Genomic DNA, 22,921 nt, shown 5'->3' with positions numbered 1-22,921 from the left:
GACCTGTCCAGGTTTGTATTACATGATTTCAAGGCCTATGACAAGAGCACTTCCTGAGCAAATGCAGGTGCAGTGGTCACAGAATGACTGGCCACATCTGTGTCCCTGGAGGCAGATGCGAGGGCAAAGCGGCAGCTTCTGCGGAGCTGTGACCAATGACTGCAGGCAGTGTCTCAGCAAGCCACACGGCAGGGCTCCTAAAAGACACCAGGGGGGCCCTGACAGACTTGCCCATGTGTATGAGCCATTTTGGTGTATTTGTGAGCACTAGTGTAAGGAAGCACACAGAGTCCTACGTGGATAAAGTCCCAGAGCTCTTGCAAGAACGTTCTTATATCCGCTTGACATAGAAAATTTATCAATACTCGCATCAATAGGCAATGCTCTAAAATCATGCAGAATACCAAAATAGGTTCTTTTAAACACCATGAGGACCCAGCAGTAACTTAGGTACATTAAAACAGCTGGGTTCCTATGGTAAAGCAGGTCTAGTGGGACTGAGGGTTAAGTCCAGCAAAAGGTGTGTCATCAGGTCCCCCCAGCCAGAGCTTCAGGGACTCGCTAACAGCTAGTATCAGTCCCACTCAAACAGAGCACAGAATTTAGTACGGTTCTGTCTCAGAAAATATTCACTGAAATATTTGAGGGAAAGCTAAAAAGAATAGTGATATTTTATCTATCTTCATATTTAATTAAAGAGAGAGCTAACAATACTTCCAAGAGGGAGGTCACTCCTTGTTCAGCACAAGATTTCTCTGTGCAAAGCTATTTTCAGAATAGCCAATAAAATAATTTGGCATATCAACACTTACGAAAACTACCATTTCAGAAATGCTACTGACACTTTAGCTAACAACTCTGAGGATGAGGTATAAATGACAACCCCACAGCTGGAAACAGGTATAAGAGAATCAAGAACATCATCCATTGTCAAAGTCCAATCAAATCAACCACCTTCCCTCTTCCCTCATTGTGCCCAAAGGCCCCAAATGCCCTCAACAGAATGGTATCATAGGAAAAGGTTTAGAGGAGGGAAAGTTCTATGAGAGATCTTGTATATAATATCTCAGTGTTCAAGAGATCAGATCATCATTTTCTCCTGCACACTAACTGTATGAAGAGCAGAGGAAAAAGGAAGGACGATGTCCTACAAAAAACTAATGGAGAATACAAGATGTTAGCAGATTTAAAATAAGAACCTTACCCAGTTGTACACATTTAACAAGAACCACACAAAGGTGAGCCATGGGCAGATGGCTTGGTTTCCAGCCCAGTGAGTGCACATTTGGCTCTCTGGGCAAGATGAGGCAGTCAGCTCTGCCTATGAGCACACACGGAACCTTCAAATGCACCTTTGGCTTTTCCTCCTTGGAAAAAGAATTACAAATTGGGCATCAAGACATCCGACAGTTCTCAAGCAACATTTACCACAGAGAGCTGCCTGTGCCTGCCTTAAAGCCCACCCACAATTTCATTTTCAATTAGCAGCTCCTCGAAAGGCAGTAATGAAAGCAGTCGCTAAAGAGCATTCAGATGTCACTGAAAGACTGCAAACCCAAACTGTAAATAGCACATTGTGAGCCGCCTGTCACCACCATCAACTCCCACGGGAATCTCGCAACATGTGGCTATCACAGCCATCTGCTCGGCTCCCCACCGCCACCACTGCAAACCACACAGCCGCCCACCCACTCCCACCTCCCACTCACTACCTGTCATGTGCAGGCTTGTGTGGAGATGGGAGTACCGTGTGCGGAGATTAGAATGCAGAACACACAGGGCCTTGTTTCACATTTTGCANGGAGGGGACTTAAAATTAAATGAACACAAAATGCAGTTTTAAATAAAGAAAGGAAGTCCTGTCAACCCCCACGCACTATCAGAAGTGTAGTGTAAAGGAAAAACACACTTCCTCAGCCTCCAATCACCTGTACTGTGGGAATTTATGGCAGAGCTGAAAATCGTTTCTCTGACTTGTCCCTTCTTAGCCCCCTAACAATATGTAGGATTAAAAAAAATTTTTTTTTAATGTTTATTTATTTTTGAGAGAGAGACAGAACATGAGTGGGAGGCACAGAGAGACAGGAAGACACAGAATCTGAAACAGGGTCCAGGCTCTGAGCTGTCAGCACAGAGCCCGACGTGGGGGCCCAAACTCACAAGCCATGAGGTCATGACCTGAGCTAAAGTCGGTTGCTTTACTGAATGAGCCACCCAGATGCTCCACAATATACAGGATATAAATCGCCCTTAATAAAGTTCTGCACACACACACATATACCATATTCTTACTCTGAGATCTAGTGAATGCCACTGCTGTTTGTTTCCTTCAATGGAGCCATTTCTATATGTCTCAGGATCACTCAAGTATTTTTTCAAATTGCAGTTCCTTTTCCAATTCAGCCTGTTTTCTCTCTGTAGGTTTTGTTTTATGAGGTGGTAGTCAATGTGCTATGTCCTCTTTTAGTCAGTTTTTACTAACTTTTAATGAAAAATTATATATGTCGCTTGGGATAAGATTTATTACTGGCCACATCACTCCAAACATCTGTCTTACTGAAATCAAGTGGTGCTTATTATCACTCTTACCAACATCCAGGACTGATGCGATATATCCCAGACAACAGGCTAAGAAGTCAGGAGACACAATACAAACATTCTACATCTCAAAAAAAAAATAAAAAACAAAAAAAAACAACTGTCACTCCAAATGCCCAAATTAAAACAAACAACAACATTCATGTAACTTGTATTAGTCCCATGTTTTCCAAACAAATACCTCCGATAAAATACACAACTAATTCTAAACAGAGACAAGACTGGATTGTGGTTCCTCAAGATGTTAAAATCTGACATCTTATCCTCATTTCGAGTTAATCAACATTCCCAGAGTGGTGTTAGGCTAATCCTACTCTTCCCAAGCCTTTTATTATCTGTTTTTATTCCTTTTACAGTAGTTTAGGAAAACGGGAAAAATAATATACAACTTAATTTCATCAGAAGGAAAAATAGAGTATTTTATTTTCTATCTCAGTTTGTAACCTTCATGTGATTACACAATTTTTGAAAGAAGCAAATGAATCCCAAGAACACACTGAACATGGAAGTCCCAAGTATGAAATAAAAATGATTTAACTGCAGCTCAATGTCCTGACACTAGCTCAATGTACCTCCAGTCATTTAACCACTATAACGGATCTATTTATGAAAGAGGACCTCAAAAGGTTCATAGGTCTTTTCATTAGCAAAGTATAATCCCTAATTGCATTAGTGTTTCAAATGTTCTGATTTCCAGAAATGTGTAGGCTCTTGAGTCAAGCTGGATAAGTACCTGTGTGATTTCAGGCTGGATTTCTACCCAAAACTAATTAGCCAGTCTTCAGAAACAGGACTTGCAGTGGATCTGTTTAATCAGAGTTGTCTGTTATAAATCCTCCTTTGCAAGTTAATTTCTACTAGTAGCAATGTCACGAAGAAGTCATCACACAATGTGAGTCCGTCACACCAAGATAAAGGATCAGCTTCGGGTAGTGGATGGTCTCACTGGGACCACGCATGGGCAGGGAGTGACAGACTGCTCCGGCAGGATGGATGGGAGCACAGCTGGTGGCTTCATCACCTGGGCCCTTCTGTGCCACCAACACAGCCACCTACTCCACTTAAGAACAACATGCAATGGCCATACACAAAGCAGATGCAGCTCTAACTTTAAAGACTCGGCACCGGGATCAGTCCCTCTTCTTCTAAGACATCAGCATACATTTTTGGTATCTACGGTGTCAGCTATAAATCCTCTACAAAGTCTGATTCCACCATACTAGATTTCCAAAGAGAGGAACCAATTTCCACTCCTTGCAAGCACCCATATCAACTTGTATGAAGATTTTAAACCATATAGGCCATTCTCAACAGCGAAGTTAGAGTCTACGTGCTAGGCTCCTGAGATTTCCCAAATTCCTTTATTTCCCTCTCAAATGGTATCCTCCCGTGATGAGAAGCAATCTCAGTAGGTACCTCTTTGTCTGAGAAATGCCACCCTCAGCTGAATGCCTTTTTAGAAACTAAAATTCAGTTAGGAGGGAGACTCTGTGGTTTATTTTGATGATCCATCTGGTAACCTGTTTGTTGTAAGAGTTCATATGGCCTAAAAATTCATCCTAGTTCACTTAAGCCTATTTCCTCTGATCCAGTTCCTACTAGAGAGAGAAAAGACAGGCTGATGGACTAAATGGAAGTTCAGAAACACCGGTTTTGAGCCAAATCTGAGGGTTCTCTTAACTCCCATTAACTTTTCCTCATTGCTTCTCTATTTTTAAAACTCGTTTGCTCTCTGTGTTTTCAACTACAAAGCAGTAAAATTTTAATTCCTCTCCCTGTGGTCTAGAAGTGAGACATACTGAAAGAAAACTCAATGCCCTGGGAAGGGTTAGGTTTTCCAAAAATTCTTCTGAGGAAGTCCTAAGCTGGCTAGAAGGTTTGGCCATGGGTCACTTCATGTGTCCTTCAGCAATGTCATTGTGCCTTAGTCTTGCAGGTAGAGAATTGGGCTCCTTACAGGGACAACCTGAGTACCCTCTGTGCTGGTTTCCCACTCCAAGTCTAAGTAAAGAGGGGGACCAAAGCCTTACCACACATCTTTACTAGTACTTTTTAGAAGTACTAGCTAAAAATAAAAAGCTAAAACTGTTTAAATGTAAGGTCTGAATGTTCCCATTATGAGCAAATAGTTCTGTGTAGGCTCTATATAAGCCTAGGGGTTCAGAAAGACCTGCATTCTTTTGTAAAAGTTAACTCATTCCTCTTTTCATTTGTAAAACCCCCTTTGGAAATTAAAGAGAATGTTCAAGCCTGCCAAGAAAAAAAAAAGGGCAGCCATTTTAAAAGACAGCCACCAGCTCAGCATCCCCTACATCAGTATATGTTTATACTTAAAAACATAATCCAACAAATAAGTTCCACTGGGGTGGTTAAGTGCCAGTTAAAAAGCTTTCTTTTCCCAGTATGAGAAAATATCACAAGAATTGAGGTTTTATAACCAGGCAAGAGAAGGAAAAAGCAGCTTGATTTTAGAACTACACATCTCTCTTATAAAAGTATATAATTGCACTCTCCTGGTAAAAAGATTAGTTGCCTTCAACGGATTCTCATGGAAAAAAAAAAATCCTATTATTTCCTCTCCATGAAGGAGTAACATCTTCCCGTAATTACAGGAAAGCTGTGCATTAAGGTGCCTGCTCAGGAAATGCCATTTCCTAATAAGATGCAAACCTAATCCACTCTCACCAAGTCAAAAATAAAGACGAAATTCTCACCTCCTACAGGCCTCTTTCCTCTGTAGTTCTTCCGATTATAACTCCCTTAGTAAGAGGCACTAAGCAACAATCCATTAATTTTGAAATTCTCCTCAAGCACATTCTCATCTCAAGGCCCCCTCCCAGCTAAGATGGTCACATTCACCTACTTTATCTGGTAGGAGGCAAAGGCAAGGGAGAGAGTATCTGTGATGTGTCCATGCATCTAGCGCAACAGGGAAGCAATGTCCAGTGCTGTTAGCACAGGCTTTTGAGCATCTGCTGTGGCCCTTAAGCATCTGCCGTGTGTCGCCTTTTACCAATGATCACTCAACAGAGAACACCTGTCTGGGCAACACACATGTAGCCACGCCTCTGCCTCCCATTTCTCTCTTTTAAATGTCTTCACACAGACTATCAATTAAGAGACTCCAAACAGAAATTACGCTCAGACTTCCTGCGGTCTTCCTTTACAGACCTTAAAAACGTTATGTATCTCTGTGTTGTTCCTAAGTTTAAAGAACCATGAACTCAGAGAGAGGAGCCTGAGAAATCACCTTCCAGATGGGCAGCAACACACAGCAGTTTGTTCAGAGTTTCAAAATAGCAAATGTGATTCTGGAAGACTACAAATGAAAAGTATTAGAGCTTTATTTAAGTTATCAACTTCTGCTTCCCTTCCTACTAAAAAAATAACACTTGATTTGGGGAGTATATTTTGGCATCAACGCTGAAGATAAGAAAAACACCGCTTGTTTTGAAAATTCTTACATAGATCAGAAGGGTACGATTCATTCTTTCCTTCTCCATGATTCATAAGGAGTGAGTCAAAATAATTGCTTTTAAAATATTTTGCCTAAAATAAGGATGGCTTTGATTTCAAATACCATTTAGTCTACAGCCATACCACCCTGAACGCATCCAATCTCGTCTGATTTCAAATACCATTTAGTACCAGAAGGATGACAATTAGAATCAAAAGCTACTTGAATTTGAGACATACAAGTCCTTCTTTGATGATCACCAGAGGACAAGGGAGAAAGAAGAGTTTTGAGCACAGAGAATGGAAAACTCAGATGAGGTCTGGGATCAGAGAGTCAAGGATGAGGAACCACAGTGTAGTTTAGACTGAGGTTTAAATTGGTTTCTTGTCTGGAAGGGTACGAAGCCTTCCTCCATCTCTGTTGGGAGGGAGGGCCTAAGGGAGTGGGAGTGATCACACTTCAGCCTCTCTCCAGAGGGAGACCTTTCTCACATACCTCGTACAGAGTCACATATACCACAGGACCATCACCTTTTATAGACCCTTGCCCTTCCTCCCTCACTCCACTCTCTGTCCAAAACAATTATTAGAAAGAGAGAAAGAAAGAGAGAGAGAGGGAGAGAGAGAAATCTTTATACAAATGTGGTTGCTTTCAAACTTTCCAGCGCTTTCTCTGCCCTCTGAACTTCGTAGTATATCATGTTTCTTCTTATGCCTTCATAGGCCATTTCTATAACCAAAGTCACTTCCTATGACTTAACTATTCACATAGTTCCTAGAAATACTTATAAGACCTCCTACAACCTGTGACCTGGAGTTCTCTTTCTCTTCATGCCCAATCCTTATCTCAAACAAGGGAGGGAAAATAGAGCAACACAAAGAAATTTGGGTCTACACTCAGACTCTATCTCATTGTGAGTGACCTAAGATAAGTCACTTTACCTCTTTGAGATCCAGTTTCCCCATCTGGAAAGTAAACATCTTATCACTCACTACTCGGGGTCTTTGTGAGAATTACAGATCATAGAAATCCTCTTCTTGATGACTGTAACATGGTGTGCATTAGATAAATGTTAATAATCATTATTAGAACACCAATCTGGCATTTCATTTCAGGACACATATGTGCCTTCAGAAAGCCTTCCCTGTGTGTCAGATGTGGGGACACATCCCGAGATCCTTCAGTGCACGTGCTGACATCCATCACTCTAGATGTTTCCCGGCAATATAGTTCTCATTACCCATCAGGCTGAACTGTGACCCCAGATCTAATTACAGAGACTAGATCATATTGAGACTTTTGGTCTTTCTAATCTTTTCACTAGAAATCATCGCCAAAAATTCACTCTTGAGGCTTTAGAAGAATGATTTCCAAACTAGCCTGGCCATTATCAAATAGGAAATTTCTAAGACCACCAAGTTCTGGACCTCACACCCTAGAGATTAGGTCCTAAGGAGGAGCCAGAAATTTGTGTTTAATTACACTCATAATATGATGCTAATGATCTGTGAAGCTTTGGAACCACTGTTTCGTATGATCCCAGATTTCTCCCTCTGCAAAGAAACATCTGCAAACTGGAAATTACCTGTTCGGCTTCTAATTAGCAGCACCTGCTCTGTGAACCACACTCCCTTCCTCTGCTTCCTTCAAGTGATAGTCAATCCCATCCAGTGGTCCCGCCAAAAACAAACAAAACACACCCAAGACACAGGTAACTCAGCAGGCACTAAAGCCTGTGGATTTGTGCAGAAAAAAATTGCTATAAACAGCTTCATTTCTCATTATTAATCTATCTCATGTGGGGATTTCCACAGGCAGAAAGGCTTCCCCAAATGCCACGAGCTGTATTTTCTTGTGGATCACTGAAACCTAACTATTAACAGACCAGCAGGTCCTACCACCAGACTTTCATACAATCAGCAGATCACAAAGACAATCCTCAGTTACGGACTATGAGAACAACTGAAGGACTGAAAGGCAAATTCATTTTTCGCCACTGCTCTCCCACACGCCACAATATTTGAGCTGCTTTGGAAAGCAGAAATCTTATGCAAGGCACTGCCTGCGTGCAGACAACCATTTTCAGCACCTCAGCACCTCGAGATCCACAATGTATGTGATCACACATGCCCATTCCATTTGTCCCAACATGACGAACTCTGCCCTGCCACCCAGTCTGTCCCACACGCCAGTAGCACCAGCATCAAGCTTTGTTGCCGTGAGCACATCCGACGACAAGGGTACTGACGCGGGAGTTTGGACATGATAAAACCCAGGCCTGGCTTGGGTACACGACTCTGCGGGGCAACCCTCCAGCAGCCCAGCGAGACCATCTTCTCAACCCATCATGAAGACCCATAGAGGGGCAGGCGTCCGAGGAAGGGACCTTGCAGCCACAGAAAAGGACAACCCCACGCCTCCTCACCTGTCTGAGTCCCTTCGGCATCTTCCTCCTCTTCCCGAGGTGCTGGCAGAGATTGCGGTCATTCTCCCGGTCTGAGCTGTAGTGGTGCGGGCGGCTGAGTCTGCTCTTCTTAGAATGAAAGGCCAGGCCGTTGGTAAGTGCTTCTCGTTTCTTCTTGGTCAGAGGGGTCTGGCGTTTCTCCACACGTTCCTGAGGCTTAAGTGCTACATCTTTCTATAGAAAAGAAGAGAAGGAAAGGGGAGTGATGGTTATAGAGGTGTCTAAGGTCACAGCCAAAATACAGGCTAAATGGGTTACAAGAAGGGAGAGGGGAACACAGGAAAGTGGGGTATGAGTACACCTAAAACTGAGAAACATGGCTCTCAATTATTCTGAGTCCCTGATGCCACCACAAATAGGTCCTTTCTATTCTTGCTGGGCAGAAAAGTCAACAAAGCACAAAGCATCTGTCCATTAAAACTGCTTAGTGGCTTTCAATGTGATTCTCAGCTAGGTCCAGCACACAATGACATTCCCCAAGGAGGCTCAATACACTCACTTTCCAAGTTGGTACGTCAATTATCTTTCAGAAAAGAAGTACTAAGTGCATGCATGATTTGAAGGAAAAAAAAAAAAAAAAGCAAAACACTGAATATACCCGGGCCAGGTGGACATGAGCCAGCAAGAAAGAAACTATCAATTCACATGATTAAAATGTTTCCTTAATGCATTATATATTTTTACCACAAGTTCCTCTGAGCATCCTTAATTCCCAGTTCCCTGCAAAATGTAACAACAATATTATCATCAAGATCTAAAGCAACTTTTCATTTATTGCTGTGTGTGGCTGGGGGCAGGGAGAGGTGGGGGGGGGGAGAGAAAGGGTAGGAGAAGGGTAATGGATGTCCTGGAAGAGACTACAGCGAGCGCTGTGCCTGCAGGAGACTCAGAATCTACCCGGGCCCACGGCCTGACGTTGACATTATTCCTTAGGAGGCTTGAAGTACGCCGCTGGCAGGATATCAGTGAATGTCCTTTGAACCCTGAGAAATGTTGTACATATTAAGCACTAAAATTAAAAAATATTTAGCACTCAGTCATTTGTAAATGAGTGGACATGGTCCTATTTACACAAAAATGCTCCTTTGGAGCCTCACCCCCATATAAATAAATTGTTTCTGTGGTCCTAAACAAATGTACATTAAAACAAACAAAAAACCTATAAGGAGAGTTTCCCTTTACCCATTTCTCCTTAAAAATAGCTCGCTCTCTTCCCCTCCCCTTCTCCCTCCTCCCCACCCCTCTTCCTCTCTCCTCCTTTATGGTCCTCTGTCCCTGGGCAGTTCTCTATCCTAGTGCTTCCCAATACCCAGCACTGCCCACTGGACATACACACTTTTCCTCGAGCTCCTTCCCCAGATCGGCCGGGGCCATCAGTGTGGGACCTGGGACCTTTACACCTGCTCTACCTCGGCCTCAAAGCTCTACCTTCCACATGTACCCTGTTTCCTAGTTAAAGGACCCTTAGAAGGGCTGTCTACTCAGCAAGACCTTTGTTATGAGGCAAAGCGCTGTTCTCAAGCCATCACATAGTCAACAAGTATTCTGTGTGCACCCAGTCCATACCAAGTACAAATTTAGCATTGTCCTACAGGCACTGAGAAAACAATCCTGTGTGGGAAAAAATCTCCACCTCATGGAGCTTAATATTTAGGGACAAATACTAATCAGATCACACAAACATTTCAGAGCAAACTGAAGCATCTGCTCTAAAGGAAAGAAAAAGGGAGTTAAAATTGGGGAAATGGTCTCGTCCAGGGAGTGTGTTGGTGCTGAGGAGAGGACTACCATTTGACCTAGTTCTGAAAGTCTGAGCAGAGACAACAGCCTGTGCCAAGGCCCTGAGGCAGCTGGCAGCATGACCCCTGAAAAGAATTAGAGCACAGACTAAGTTATCATTCATCTCAGTAACCCCAATGCTCTATATACAGAGTCAGGCAAATGACAGGTGGTATATATGTTTATGTTTGCTAAATAAATGAGACAACTGTAAACTATCCAAACCTAGTAAGCCACAACAGTGATTTAACAACACCCCAAGCTGGCACTAACACAGAGTGAAGCAAACTGGAAAAGTTCATTGAAACAGCAAACTGGCAGGCACTGCTGAAACAAGATCACAGCGAACAGCAAGAAACCCCAGGAGGGGTAAAAGGCCTTATCCCTGGAGCAAGAAGACATCAAAAATACCCATCTCCTAAGGCAAATGAGTGGCTTCTGGTCTAACTTCTAGCTGCTATTAGTGCAGATGACTGACCCTGTGCCATCGGAGAGGCAGCTCTCCGGGGACAAGGAGGATGTGGTGGTCAGTGTTTAGGGGACAAGCTGGGATCGAAGCAATCACATGGCCATTGATCCCACAGTCTCAGAACCTTGTACTCTATGCCTAACACATGGTAAATATTCAATAAATGTCTGCTGTATTTACTCCTTTGTCCAGCATCCACTACCACAGTCAGCTGTGCCAGACATCTGCTCGGCTCAAACTACTCTGCGTTTAACATCATATGCAACCAAAACAGTCAGTTATCATGAAAAGACACTCAGGAATGATGGCAATACCAGCAGAAGCAGCCAGGTGAGTTCCATCATGGACTGCTTCTAAGCGATATGCTCAATTGTACTACTTCTTCTAAGGGTAATGTTGCAACTCCCCAAACGGAAGAAGAGGCGGAGGCGGAGGAGAAGAAGGAGGAGAAGAAGGAGGAGAAGAAGGAGGAAGAAGAGGAGGAAGACGAGGAGGAAGACGAGGAGGAAGACGAGGAGGAAGACGAGGAAGACGAGGAGGAAGAGGAGGAGGAAGAGGAGGAAGAAGAGGAGGAAGAAGAGGAGGAAGAAGAGGAGGAAGAAGAGGAGGAAGAAGAAGAAGAAGAAGAAGAAAAAACACTCCTCTCTGGTCACACAACCCACCTACTGCCCCCATTATATGCATGTAGAGTATCAGATTAATAAACAAATGATACTTAATAATGTATCAACTGCACTTTTAAAAAAATTATGCCATTCTCTTTGGAGACCAAATCTCCTTTCATACTGAAGGTGCTCCAAAGTATATTGAAAATTATGTGCAATTCCATACAAATGTGAATTAATATTTATGAGTATGGTATAATTTTTTCCAAATCCATTTTATTTTCATGTAGCATATTAATCAAGGCATTCTCACCGCACCACAGAATAGCTACACAGAGCAAATGGACCCCATGCCGTGACATTAGCTTGTAAGAGACCTGCCTAAGTCTTAGCAGCAGCAAGTACAATCATCTTAGTTCCAATTAATATTGAGATTTTCAACTCTGGAGGCTGTTGGTAGGGGGAGAGGAAGAGAGAAAGGATCAAAGTGTGTGTAGAGGTGGTGGCTTAAAAGGTAAGAAGAAATCAAGAGTCTTTAAAGGGCTTTTATTATATAAGCGGTTTATATGTTCAACGACTAGAAATTACCTCTATTCTTTCAGAGATACCATTTTATTTACAAATTGCTGCATAGACACTTCGGTATAATTCTTGAATACACCTGGCTGCAGCTTATTCACTCCCTTTGTAAACATTTACTGGCTCTTTACCATGTATAAAGTAAAATAATCCTGTAACTTCTCATTGAATGTCTTGGAGAAAAAATGACAAAAAACTGTCCACTATGAGCAACAAGAATCAAAGACAAACAGACCCATTATAAATTGCTCCCCTTACAACATTCTAAAGAGCTATGCATATGACTATATGTGTGTGTATGTGTGCATATATCCATTCACCAACAAACTATGAGCAACTAATCTGAGAATTTCCTTAGAGAAACCTGGGTAATCTACAAAGCACCACTACAAAATGGGACTGAAACTGTATGGTTTAGAGAATGTTTACCCTCAACGAATGATGATTTTCAAAGGCCAGTTGATTCACTTGTCTACCTTGATATAGGCTAGCAATTCCCAGAGAACATTAATGTCCATCCAAATTACCTGCAGTATTTTCTGAAAACAAGGTGACTGGGCCCCATACTTGGCAAAGGAAGCATTTAGCAGAAAAGCACTGGGAGGGATAGAAGGGGGGTGGGCGCAGAAGAATAAGGAAGATATCTGGAAAAAAATGTTTTAAGGCATTCATTTGACAATCAGGGAAGCAAGCAAGAAAGCCAGCCAGCCAACAACAGAAGGCTGGCTAGGAAGTAAAAAGATTTAGACATATTTGCTGGCAATAGAGGGGGTAAGCACACAAGTCATGCATAACACATGGGAATAGGTTTCATGAGTAGTTGAAATTATGTGATTTTTAGGTCACTGGTAACGGAGGGCAGGGTCACAGTGGCACACATGCGGAGAGGCTCAGGAGAACGACTACTTCCTTCAACACCCAGGCTTCTACAAAATAGGTGATCTTCCTCTTGACTTTCCCATCTCTCAAATTATAATCTCTCACCAAAGCCTTCTCCTGCCACTCCTGAATTTCAAAATGAGATGCTTCAGTGCTGTGTAGACTAGGGGAGAGCGACAAACTGCAGATGAAGCACTGTCTCAGCGGCGGGGCTGCATTTGCTGATTACAGATGAAGCCAGAGACAATAGAAAATGAGGGCACAATTTGCCTGCCTTGCATGAAATAGGTTTTAGAAAGAGAGTCTCCATCTGATTTTTCCAACCAAACTAATCTGAGAGCAGCCTATCACTTACAAAGCATCTGTGGGTGGGTGTGTGGGTGGGTGTGTGTGTGTGTCTGCACGTGCCCGTGTGTACGTACGTGTGGGAAAGAGGGGTACAACATAAACAGAACCTCTTCTGTAAGTTATTTGATCTTAGGGACCTGCAAAGAAATAACAAAGAAACCAGGAGAAATAAGAAAAAGCTCCTCTGCCCCTCACCATTAAAAAGCATTCATGGCTGTGTTCTGTCATTTTAGTTTATCAAGTCCTTTGTTGGCTTACTGGATTGCACTTGTACTTATTTTTGAATGGTTTTACAAACACTGATTCCACCTCTTCCCTTAAGTGCAAATGAAGAGAAAGCATTTACAGTGATGGTGAAAAGTAAAAAACCAGGAAAGAAACAAAACATACAGCTTTTTCAAAACTTAATTCTGTACAGAAAAGGTGATACTAGCCCGTACTCTGGACTTATGAACACACCTTCAGAAACTGAACTTTTTAGTTAAGGAGACTATCTGTAGGAATTTACAAACAAAATAACCAAATACAGCATTCAAATGTAATTCCTAATTCATGGGGCACCTGGGTAGTTCGGTTGGTTAAGTATCTAACTTTGGCTTGGGTTATGATCTCAAGATTCGTGGGTTTAGGCCCTACACTGGGCTCTGTGCTGACAGCTCTGAGCTTGGTGCCTGTTCTGGATTCCGTGTCTCCCTCTCTCTGCCACTCTCCTGCTCTCTCTCTCTCTCTCTCTAAAGTAAATAAACATTAAATTTTTTAAATAACAATAATTACTATATCAAAAAAAAAAAAACTACTCTGAACCAGTCACTTTGCTACCCATTAGAAATATATAAGGATCCCTGAACTCAGGCTGTTTAGTTGGGGTGCAGGAGACAAATCAATGAGCTATCACAGTAAAACAGGTTAGGAGAGGAGTAACTAAGGGGCCCCATGCTGCCACCTTTCACATTGCCTTATAGTAACTGTAGTGGGGAGACTGAGTGACTCAGTTGGTTGAGCGACTGACTTCAGCTCAGGTCGTTCATTATCTCACGGTTAGTAGGTATGAACCCCGCGTGGGGCTCTGTGCTTACAGCTAGCTCAGAGCCTGTACCCTGCTTCGAATTCTGTAACTCCCTCTCTCTCTGACCCTCCCCTGCTCACGCTGTCTCTATCTCTCTCTCGAAAATAAATAAAACATTAAAAAATTAAGTAAATAAATAAATAACTGTAGTCCTTTACTGGCATGAAGACAGAAAAACAGATCAGTGGAACAAAATAGTGTGGAAATAAACCCACAGAGAACTGAATAACTGGTTTTCAGCAAAAACACAAAAACAATTCTGTGTTGAAATCATCTTTTTAACAAATGCTGATGGGACAAGTGGTGTGTGTGTGTGTGTGTGTGTGTGTGTGTGTGTGTAAAAAAATTTTGATTCAAGGCATCCTGGCTGGCTTGGTTGGTGGAGCATGTGACTCTTAACTTCAGGGTTCCTAAGTTCAAGCCCCACACTGGGTGTGGAGCTTACTTAAAATAATAGTAGTAATAATAATAATAATAGTAATAATAATTCAGATTCATACCTAAGTCTAATTAGAAAAATTAAGTAAAATAAAAAATGTATCATAAACCTAAATGTAAAATCTAGAACCATTACCACTTATATTTTTAAATTTTCTTTTAAGTGTTTACTTATTTTAGAAAGAGAGAAAGAGAGAGTGTGAGTGGGGCAGAGGCGGAGAGAGAGGGAGAGGGAGACAGAGAATCCGAAGCAGGCTCCAGTCTCTAACTCTGTCAGTACAGAGCCCAATACAGGGCTTAAACTCACAAACCACAAGATCATGACCTGAGCCAATGTCAGGTGCTCAACTGACTGAGCCACCCAGGCACCCCAAGAATTATACAACTTCTAAAAGAAAACAGAGGAGAAAATGTGTGTGACCTTGGGTTAAGCAAAGATTTCTTAGACATGATGCCAAAAGTATAATCCATAAAAAACAAAGTGATAAATTACACCTCATCAAAAATTAAAACTTCTGCTCTTCAAAAGACACTGTTAAGAAAATGAAGAGACAAGTCACAGAATGGAAAACAATCTGCCAAGTGTATGTATCTGAGAAAAGCTTTATATTCAGAATATATTTTTAAAACTCTCAAAACTACATAAAAAGCGGGGCACCTGGATGGCTCAGTCAGTTAAGTGTCTGACTCTTGATTTTGGTTCCAGACATGCTTTCATGGTCTTGAGATCAAGCCCCACATTGGGCTCTGTGCTGGGTGGGCAGCCTACTTGCGATTCCCTCTTGCCCTCTCTCTGCCCTTCCCCCACCCATTCCCCTCTCTCTCTCTCTCTCTCTCTCTCTCACACACACACACACACACAAAACGAATGAGTTAACGTTTTTTAAAACCCTACATAAAAAGAAAACCAACCCAGTTTTTAAATGAGTTTTTGTTTAAAGATTGAACAGTTCACTAAAGAAGACATATGGGTGGCAAGTAAAAGACGTGAAAAGACGCTTAATGTCAAGAGTCATCAGAGAAATGCCTAAAACCACAATGAGATGTCACTACCTACATATAAAAAATGGCTAAAACGAAAAAGATTCATCACCCCAAGTGCGGGCCAGGATGTGGAGGAACATTCATATACTAATGAGAAGAACTGAAAATGGTACTGCCACTTTGGAAAAACAGTTTAGATGCTTTTTTAAAAGTTCAAAGTATACCTACTATATGACCTAACCATTTTACGCCTAGGTATTTTCACCAAAAGAATCAAAGCACATGTCCACAAAAAGATCTGCACGTAAGCGTTCCTATCAGCTTTGTTATAGCCTAAAATTAGAGACAACTCAAATGCACATCAACAGATGAATACACTGTGACATAACCACTCAGTGGAATATTACTCAGCAATGAAAAAGTAGCCACCTGATACAAGACAACTTGAATAAATCTCAAAATAATTATGCTAATAGAAGAAATGAGTGACAAAAGAATACATTTTGTTCGATTCCATACATACATATATATAAATATATATGTCTCCCTGGGAGGGAGGGGCAGGAAGAGGTTTTGGAGGGACATGAGGAAACATTTGGGTGGATCAACCTATTTCATGTCTTGATTATGGCAATGCTTTCATGATTATACATAGTATGTCTTATGTAATATAGATAGATATATGTATATGCTTAATATTCATGTGAAAATGTATCAAATGTTATATTTTAAATCTATGCAGTTTACTGGTATGTGAATTATATCTCAATAAAGCTGTTGAAAAAGAAATGACGCCCCTTGCCATCACACACAGCTGGTGTATCACCACCACCAATAACTGGATTGCACTCAACATCCATCAAAGGAATTCATCTTTCAGATTCCTGAAACAAAGGGATGACCACACTGTGGAAGGTTTGGCCTTAGCCCATAATGTGGCCACGAAGTTTCCAGTGGAAAAGACTCAGCTGCAGACATCAATGCCTCAGCCAGCCCAAGGAGAAGTGCTGTCTTCACATCATTTTCAGTGACAACGTGGAGTTCACATTGTGCCTTCTTTCTTCACTTCTATCAATCAATTCTCAGTAATTCACAGGCTAACCTTTGGTAAAGTCTTCCTAGCTTTCTTTTAGGTTCCCTGGTTAGCTGTTTGGCCACAACCTTTCTCATGAACACTTCAATCAAAAAGCAAAGAAAGAAAACACAAATACATTTTTAAACTTCCTATGTGTAAAAAAAAATTGAGGCGGTTTATCAAAATATATTTAATACATGATGACACACAGGACATGAGGCAATCCATCGAAATGGAGAGAGGAAAAAGGGTTTAAAAAAAAAAAAAAAAGACCAAGTACAGACAAATTCAGTATATAAAAACACCTGTCAAAGGTACGGTGCCATGGTCAGAGGTGACAAGTAAAAAAGAAAAAATAAACAACCCAGCCTCTCGAGAAGCTTTCCTAAATTCGGTTACAGGATGAGATCACAACCACCAGCTTCAGTGAGATTCTTGCATACTCTGTGAATTGAAAATGTCCCAGCAGCCTCTCATTCCCATAGATAATCGAGAGTTGGCTGCTGTTAGGCCTTAACACTCTCAAAGTGGTTGAGTCCCTGGCAACTAGATGCTATTGCTTAAAACAGTTTAGGCTCTTAGCCCTGAAGGATTCCTAAAATTGGATTACAGTCCCTCCAGATAATCTGAGAAATACAGCATGACGAAAAGGAAACCTTTAAAAAATTTTTTTCTTAACTCCTCCATAACAGCAACATTCTGAAAGCTGAGCACAGCATGACTGAGGCAGAAAAATCTCATCAGAGAAGGCTTAAGGGTGATAATGTACACAAAGAGTGATTCCAAAAAGGGGAAGGGAATGATGGAGGGGAGCATAATGGAAGCCAGAAGAGGAAGTAGGCGCCACAATCCTCAGGTCTTTCCATGGCCAGGAGCCTCATTTGCTACCTCAAGAGAGGCAGGCAGAGCACACAAACTGCTGTTGGTTTTTGATCCATTCCGGTCACGCACACATTGGAGAAGATGTATAATTCTAATGATGTATAATTCTTTTAAACAGCCATTATGCATTTTTTGACTAAGCATTCCATGCAAAAAATGGGGAAAGGGTTAATTAATGTTCTTGTTGCACGTGGCAAAATAACTAAATTAGTAACTGGGGCCTCCCTGAAATACTAAGGTCTGGCTCCACAGGGATGGATCATCCCTGAATTCCCTGCAGAGAGCACAGTAAAAGGCACACAGTAGTTGGGTTTTGAACAAATGAATTAGAGAAATGAGGAAACCATGAAGGTTTCATTCCACAGGCTGTCCCACCAGCTTATGAATCTTACTGCTCCTCCTCTCTTCCTTTCTCAGACTGCCAGGTAAAAACTTCCCAGCTTATTATTTCATGAAACCCCCAGCACATGGTGGTGAGACCATCACCATACCCCTATAATAAAAGGGGGCTGAGCAGATGCCTCAAGAGATAACACAGATCACCTTATTAAGTCCTATTAAGTCCAACAGAAGACAAAACAACAAAGAGGGCTGACTGGGAAAATGTCACATCCTACATTCATCTTTGTGGCTTCATGTCAAGGCCAAATGACCATTTACCAGGTCTTATTACCTCCTACTTTCAGAAACGTCAAGTGGTTGATACTATTATCCAGATACTCCAGACAGGGACCCTGACTGCCAGCAGAAACTTTTTCATATCCACATATTGATCCAAAATGGTACTAAGTTCCCAACTTCTCCTCCCCAGGTATTCACACACTATTCCATCTTTATTTTCAATGACCAATGTCTCTAGAAATACTCAGCAATTAGCTTACTGATCGTGTTATCAGCTCTATGTGTACAATGGTTACTCCCAGTCCCAAAGAGTCCTGGAATCTACAGCTATTCCAGTTTGGGTGTGGGAACATGACCTTCTCTGGGTGTGCATTACCATTATATAGGGAAAAGCAGAGGAAAAGATGTACATACCAGAAATCCAACTTACAACATGGATGAGTATCTGGCCCTAAGTACATCATTCATTTACTTAGAGACAGATACAATGTATCCATTCATTTCACTTTTCTAGCAAGAGTGAAATGAAATTAACCTCAAGAGAAACAGAAAGTGAAATAAAGACTGGGATTGTGAGCCATGGGGGTCCTCCATTCCTCTCTGCCATGCTATACAATTCTGATCCTCACTCTTCCCTACATCTTCCCCCGAAGAGACAAAACAAATTCCTGATGTGATACCAGAATCTTAGGGGACAAATGGGGAGACCACTAACATCTAGCTCTGGTTTTAAGAGGTCAAATCTAAAGAACAAAATAAAACCAAAAGTCACATCTGCATTAATAGGCAGCAGAGGACACCTTGGTTATCTGTGTTAGTTTAGGGCTGGCCGTGCTGTCGTAGAAGCAGGGGGGCAGCTGAGAGTGGAGAGGCCCATTTAGGAAAACAAAATCACGCACGCGCACAAGTACAAAGGCGGCACATTCTGTCCACTCAGCAGACAGGAAACAATTTTATGAAAGGTAATTTAATGTTTAGGACTATTCAGTGACAGGAAAAGCAACTTCTGGCAAAATTCACGTTATGTGGTTCTGAATACAAATATAGTTCTGTACAGCATATTGGGAAGGGTATGTGAATGGGAGACAGTCCCTTTATGGCTCAAGTTGGGTTCAGATAGGTTTCTGGAGAACAATGAAATAATTATTACTTGAGTAATAATTCTGTAACTTTCTCCCAACTTCCCAGAAACTGTAGTCAACTTCCCATCGGAGATGAGCAGACTATTCCTTCATTTACAGAGACATGAACCAGAGAACCAACATGCACGTGGGCACATAAACCTTCCTACACTCCAGTAATAATTGTTACACCCTTTCTCAAACCTAATTTTAACTGGCTTCTCAAGGGGCAGAAACCAATCTACTCCAACATCTATAAATTTAGGGTCCTCCGTGGGATAATCTCTTAGGTTCTGTCAACTTCTCTAATGTTATCATCCTGGCAGGCTATTTTAGCACATATAAAATGTTCAACAAATGTAGCTTAGAGTTCACTGATTCAGTTGAGGTTTTTCTCCCACACCATATTTTCATTTTCTAAAGGAGGAAGCCAAGGGTTGGTAAAGCCTACTCTCATTCCCTAACACCAGGTCATTATAACCTTATTTGTGTCAGGGTTACGACCTTTTCGTTTAAAGAAAATTTTATATTACAGTTTAGCATTATCTCATTATACAATTCTTCTCCTCACCTCCACTTCCCCTCCAAATCATAACTGGGGAAAGGCTATGCCTTATGTCAAATATCTGAACTCTTTCAGAAGTACTCAAATCAGCAATAAAAAATCTAGACAGAAATAAAACTTTTGGCATTCACCATTTTATTTCAGGGGTGAAAAGTGGCAGAGAATGACACCTTTCTGACCTTAAAAAAATATGAAGCTGCACAAATGTTCCAGACCCTGAATCCCACATGTTCTGCCTGTGTGGGTAAATAAATATTAGTGGCTAATGATGGCCGCTATAAATACCCACAGATGCAAAATGTAGAAATTCCTGTTTAGCACATACTGCAAATGCTCTGTCTCTAAATAAGACATATATATAGGTTTCATGGAAAATTCTTCAAGCCTTGGAACTTGTTCACACAACTCCAGCCTATGACTCTGCACACTCCCTCTCTCATCACCCCTGCTCTTCTATTTCCGGTTTTATCCAGAAAGGTTTTCTTTGCTTTAGCATCACAGGCATAAAAATAAAAAAGAACTATCCTGCAGGTTTGCACAGAACATAGGGAAGTGCTTAAGATGGACCCACGGACCTGAGACACAGACTAAATAGACTCCAGCTATTTCTGCAATGAGAAGCAAGTAGACCCTACAATTACAGGTGAAGGAAGAAAATAAACTGTCCTTTCCGCTGGCTACTACACTGACCTGAGAGATGAAGTGTTAGTGTCCATCCACATAAGGGAATCAGATGCTAATTCTGAGGCAAATCTGTCACACAAAGATAACCAGACTTTTATCCAGCTTCTTGCACAAGCCACATACTTGTCACTATAAGAAAGCTTCCTATAGATAGATTTAGTGATGTTTAGGTACTTATTGGGTCTATCAGATTTGATAATGGAATCAATCTCTTCCTTTAGATGGGTTAATGGCAAAGTTTATTAAACTGCAGGCAGTCATTCAGAAAAGATCAATAAAGACATGATTACAGAGAGTAACCAGAGGATTAAACATGAGATTTATCACAAAATTAAACTGAATTAAATGTTCTCTGATAGCACTTGAAATGCTGTCGATACCTTGAACCCATAATCTAGACTTTCTGTGTTTCCCTAACAGGCAATAGGGATGTCTGATTTGAGGAGAAGACTGCTATATAAAAAGATAAGCCATGGAGATTTGCTGAAAGCACTGAGAGTCTCTTCTGAAAATGTTCCCCCATTTTTAAGAAGCAGCATTTAATTTCTCTCCAAGAGCTGACCACAGTTAACTTGGCAGGGTTTTGAGTTACTAAGTGCATGGCCCACTCGGTCCATCCCTAATACGCGCCTGTACATGCTCACAGGCATATGAGGATCTGTCTGCAGATGACACACTTTCAACAATTTCTTCTTTTCTCTCACACAGAAGCATAGGGTGTGACATTGGCCCTTGGTCCCATGAGGAAAAGGAGCTGGAAAATATCTGATTGTAGGAAAATCAACCTTTCCTCATCCCGGGAGGATTTCTTGACGCCAACACAAGCTCAGCAAATTACATCCCCATCACAGTCTGTGAAAGGGGAGCACAGCTAAACAGACTAGCAACGGCACATACGCTGGGAATCAGCACGGGAGTCAATATACATGACGGCTGTTAAAACTGACATCAATACCACAGTGAGAGAGAACAGCTCTGCGGGACCTGAAATGATAAAGGCCAGGCCTGCTGTGTGAGCTCCGGTGGGTGTGCACATGAGCAGATGGGAAATCAGTCTTGGGGCCAAAAACCGAGACTGTGGTTTTAAGCTAAACCTTAGATGGCAGTGTTCTTGAGGAAGATGTCCACTTTCCCCGTGTCCAGTTGCTATAACATTGTGACTATCCTTCATGCCACAGATGGCATCGCCCTGCCCTGATAAGCAAGCAGCGACTTTGGGGATTTCAGCAGTAATCCAGTATGGCAGTTCCTTTGTCAAAGGGGGTAGCGCTGTGTTGGACACGAGATGCTGAGGCTGATACTACCCTGCAATTCTATCATCCCCTCGTCAGCAAACAGATTTACATCAGAGCAGCCACTTTTCTTCTCAGCAGTTACCCAACCTTACAGCAGTGCTCTGGGTAGTCCCAAATACTTCTCAATTCCTCAGGGAACAAGAAGGCCATCCTGCCTGCTGAAAAAGACACTCTGTGCCCCCAACCTAAAAGCTAAGGCTGCTTTTAAGGACACAAAGCCAACATTCTTATGTTCAGACTCCTTTACTGATAGGTATCCTATCAATTTCTTCAATTATTTCTCACAACGGAAACTTAATTCCATGGAAACGACAATACTTCACTGCTACCCATACTCTGCATTCATTTCCCATTTCCTCTTTTGTGTCTTTGCTCACTAGTCCTGACACAAGCAGGTGCTGTGGTGACACTTAGATCTGGCTTTGAGCAGTGGTGTTGCCATTTTGTGGCTTTGTGACTTGAGCGAATCTCCCAGCCATTTTAAGCCTCCATTTCCACTCGTAGAATACAGGGATAGAATAAGGAGACTTAAGGATATGTGTGGAAAGCGCCCGATTATTACCCAGCATAGACAGTAAATAAATGATAGGTGAGGAATTCCTCTTCCTGGCTAATATAGTCAGGTTCTTAGTCATTATGAAGGTAAAGTGACAGCCATTATAAAAGACTATATTTGGCACTGGGGAATTAATGGTGGGATCTGTTCTCCATCTATCCTCAAGACTGTGTTTACAGAGTGTCTTTCATTGTACCAAGTAATGTGCTGCATATTGTACTTATAATACTTTTTTAATTACCACAACACCATGTGAAGCCTCAGTATTCTCATTTCTACAAAATGGGAGCTAATTATGGCACCTAACTTACAAAGCAGCCATTAGGATGAAATATGCTAATATAATTTCTGGAATATACTAGGGGTAGTTATTTTATTACTATGATCAACCTCGGACTCATGATATACCCAACATTTAAAAGACCCACAATGTAAACCATTCAGAGAGATCAGCAC

At 41.6% G+C, this 22,921-nt stretch overlaps 1 protein-coding gene across 1 annotated transcript in view; it reads right to left on the bottom strand.

The window, feature by feature from the left end:
• AUTS2 (activator of transcription and developmental regulator AUTS2) overlaps positions 1-22,921 on the bottom strand; it is a 1,129,625-nt gene that overhangs the window by 847,340 nt on the left and 259,364 nt on the right. The window contains exon 3 of the mRNA XM_077777870.1: positions 8,481-8,693. Within this exon, the coding sequence (XP_077633996.1) occupies positions 8,481-8,693 (213 nt within the window). The remainder of the gene's footprint in view (positions 1-8,480; positions 8,694-22,921) is intronic.

The sequence above is a fragment of the Crocuta crocuta genome, unplaced genomic scaffold (genome assembly GCF_008692635.1).
Source record: "Crocuta crocuta isolate KB4526 unplaced genomic scaffold, BGI_CrCroc_1.0 scaffold217, whole genome shotgun sequence".
In the NCBI taxonomy this organism is placed as follows: Eukaryota; Metazoa; Chordata; class Mammalia; order Carnivora; family Hyaenidae; genus Crocuta; species Crocuta crocuta.
The sequence above is the reverse complement of the archived record's forward strand: the minus strand, read 5'-3'. Positions and strand labels throughout refer to the sequence as shown.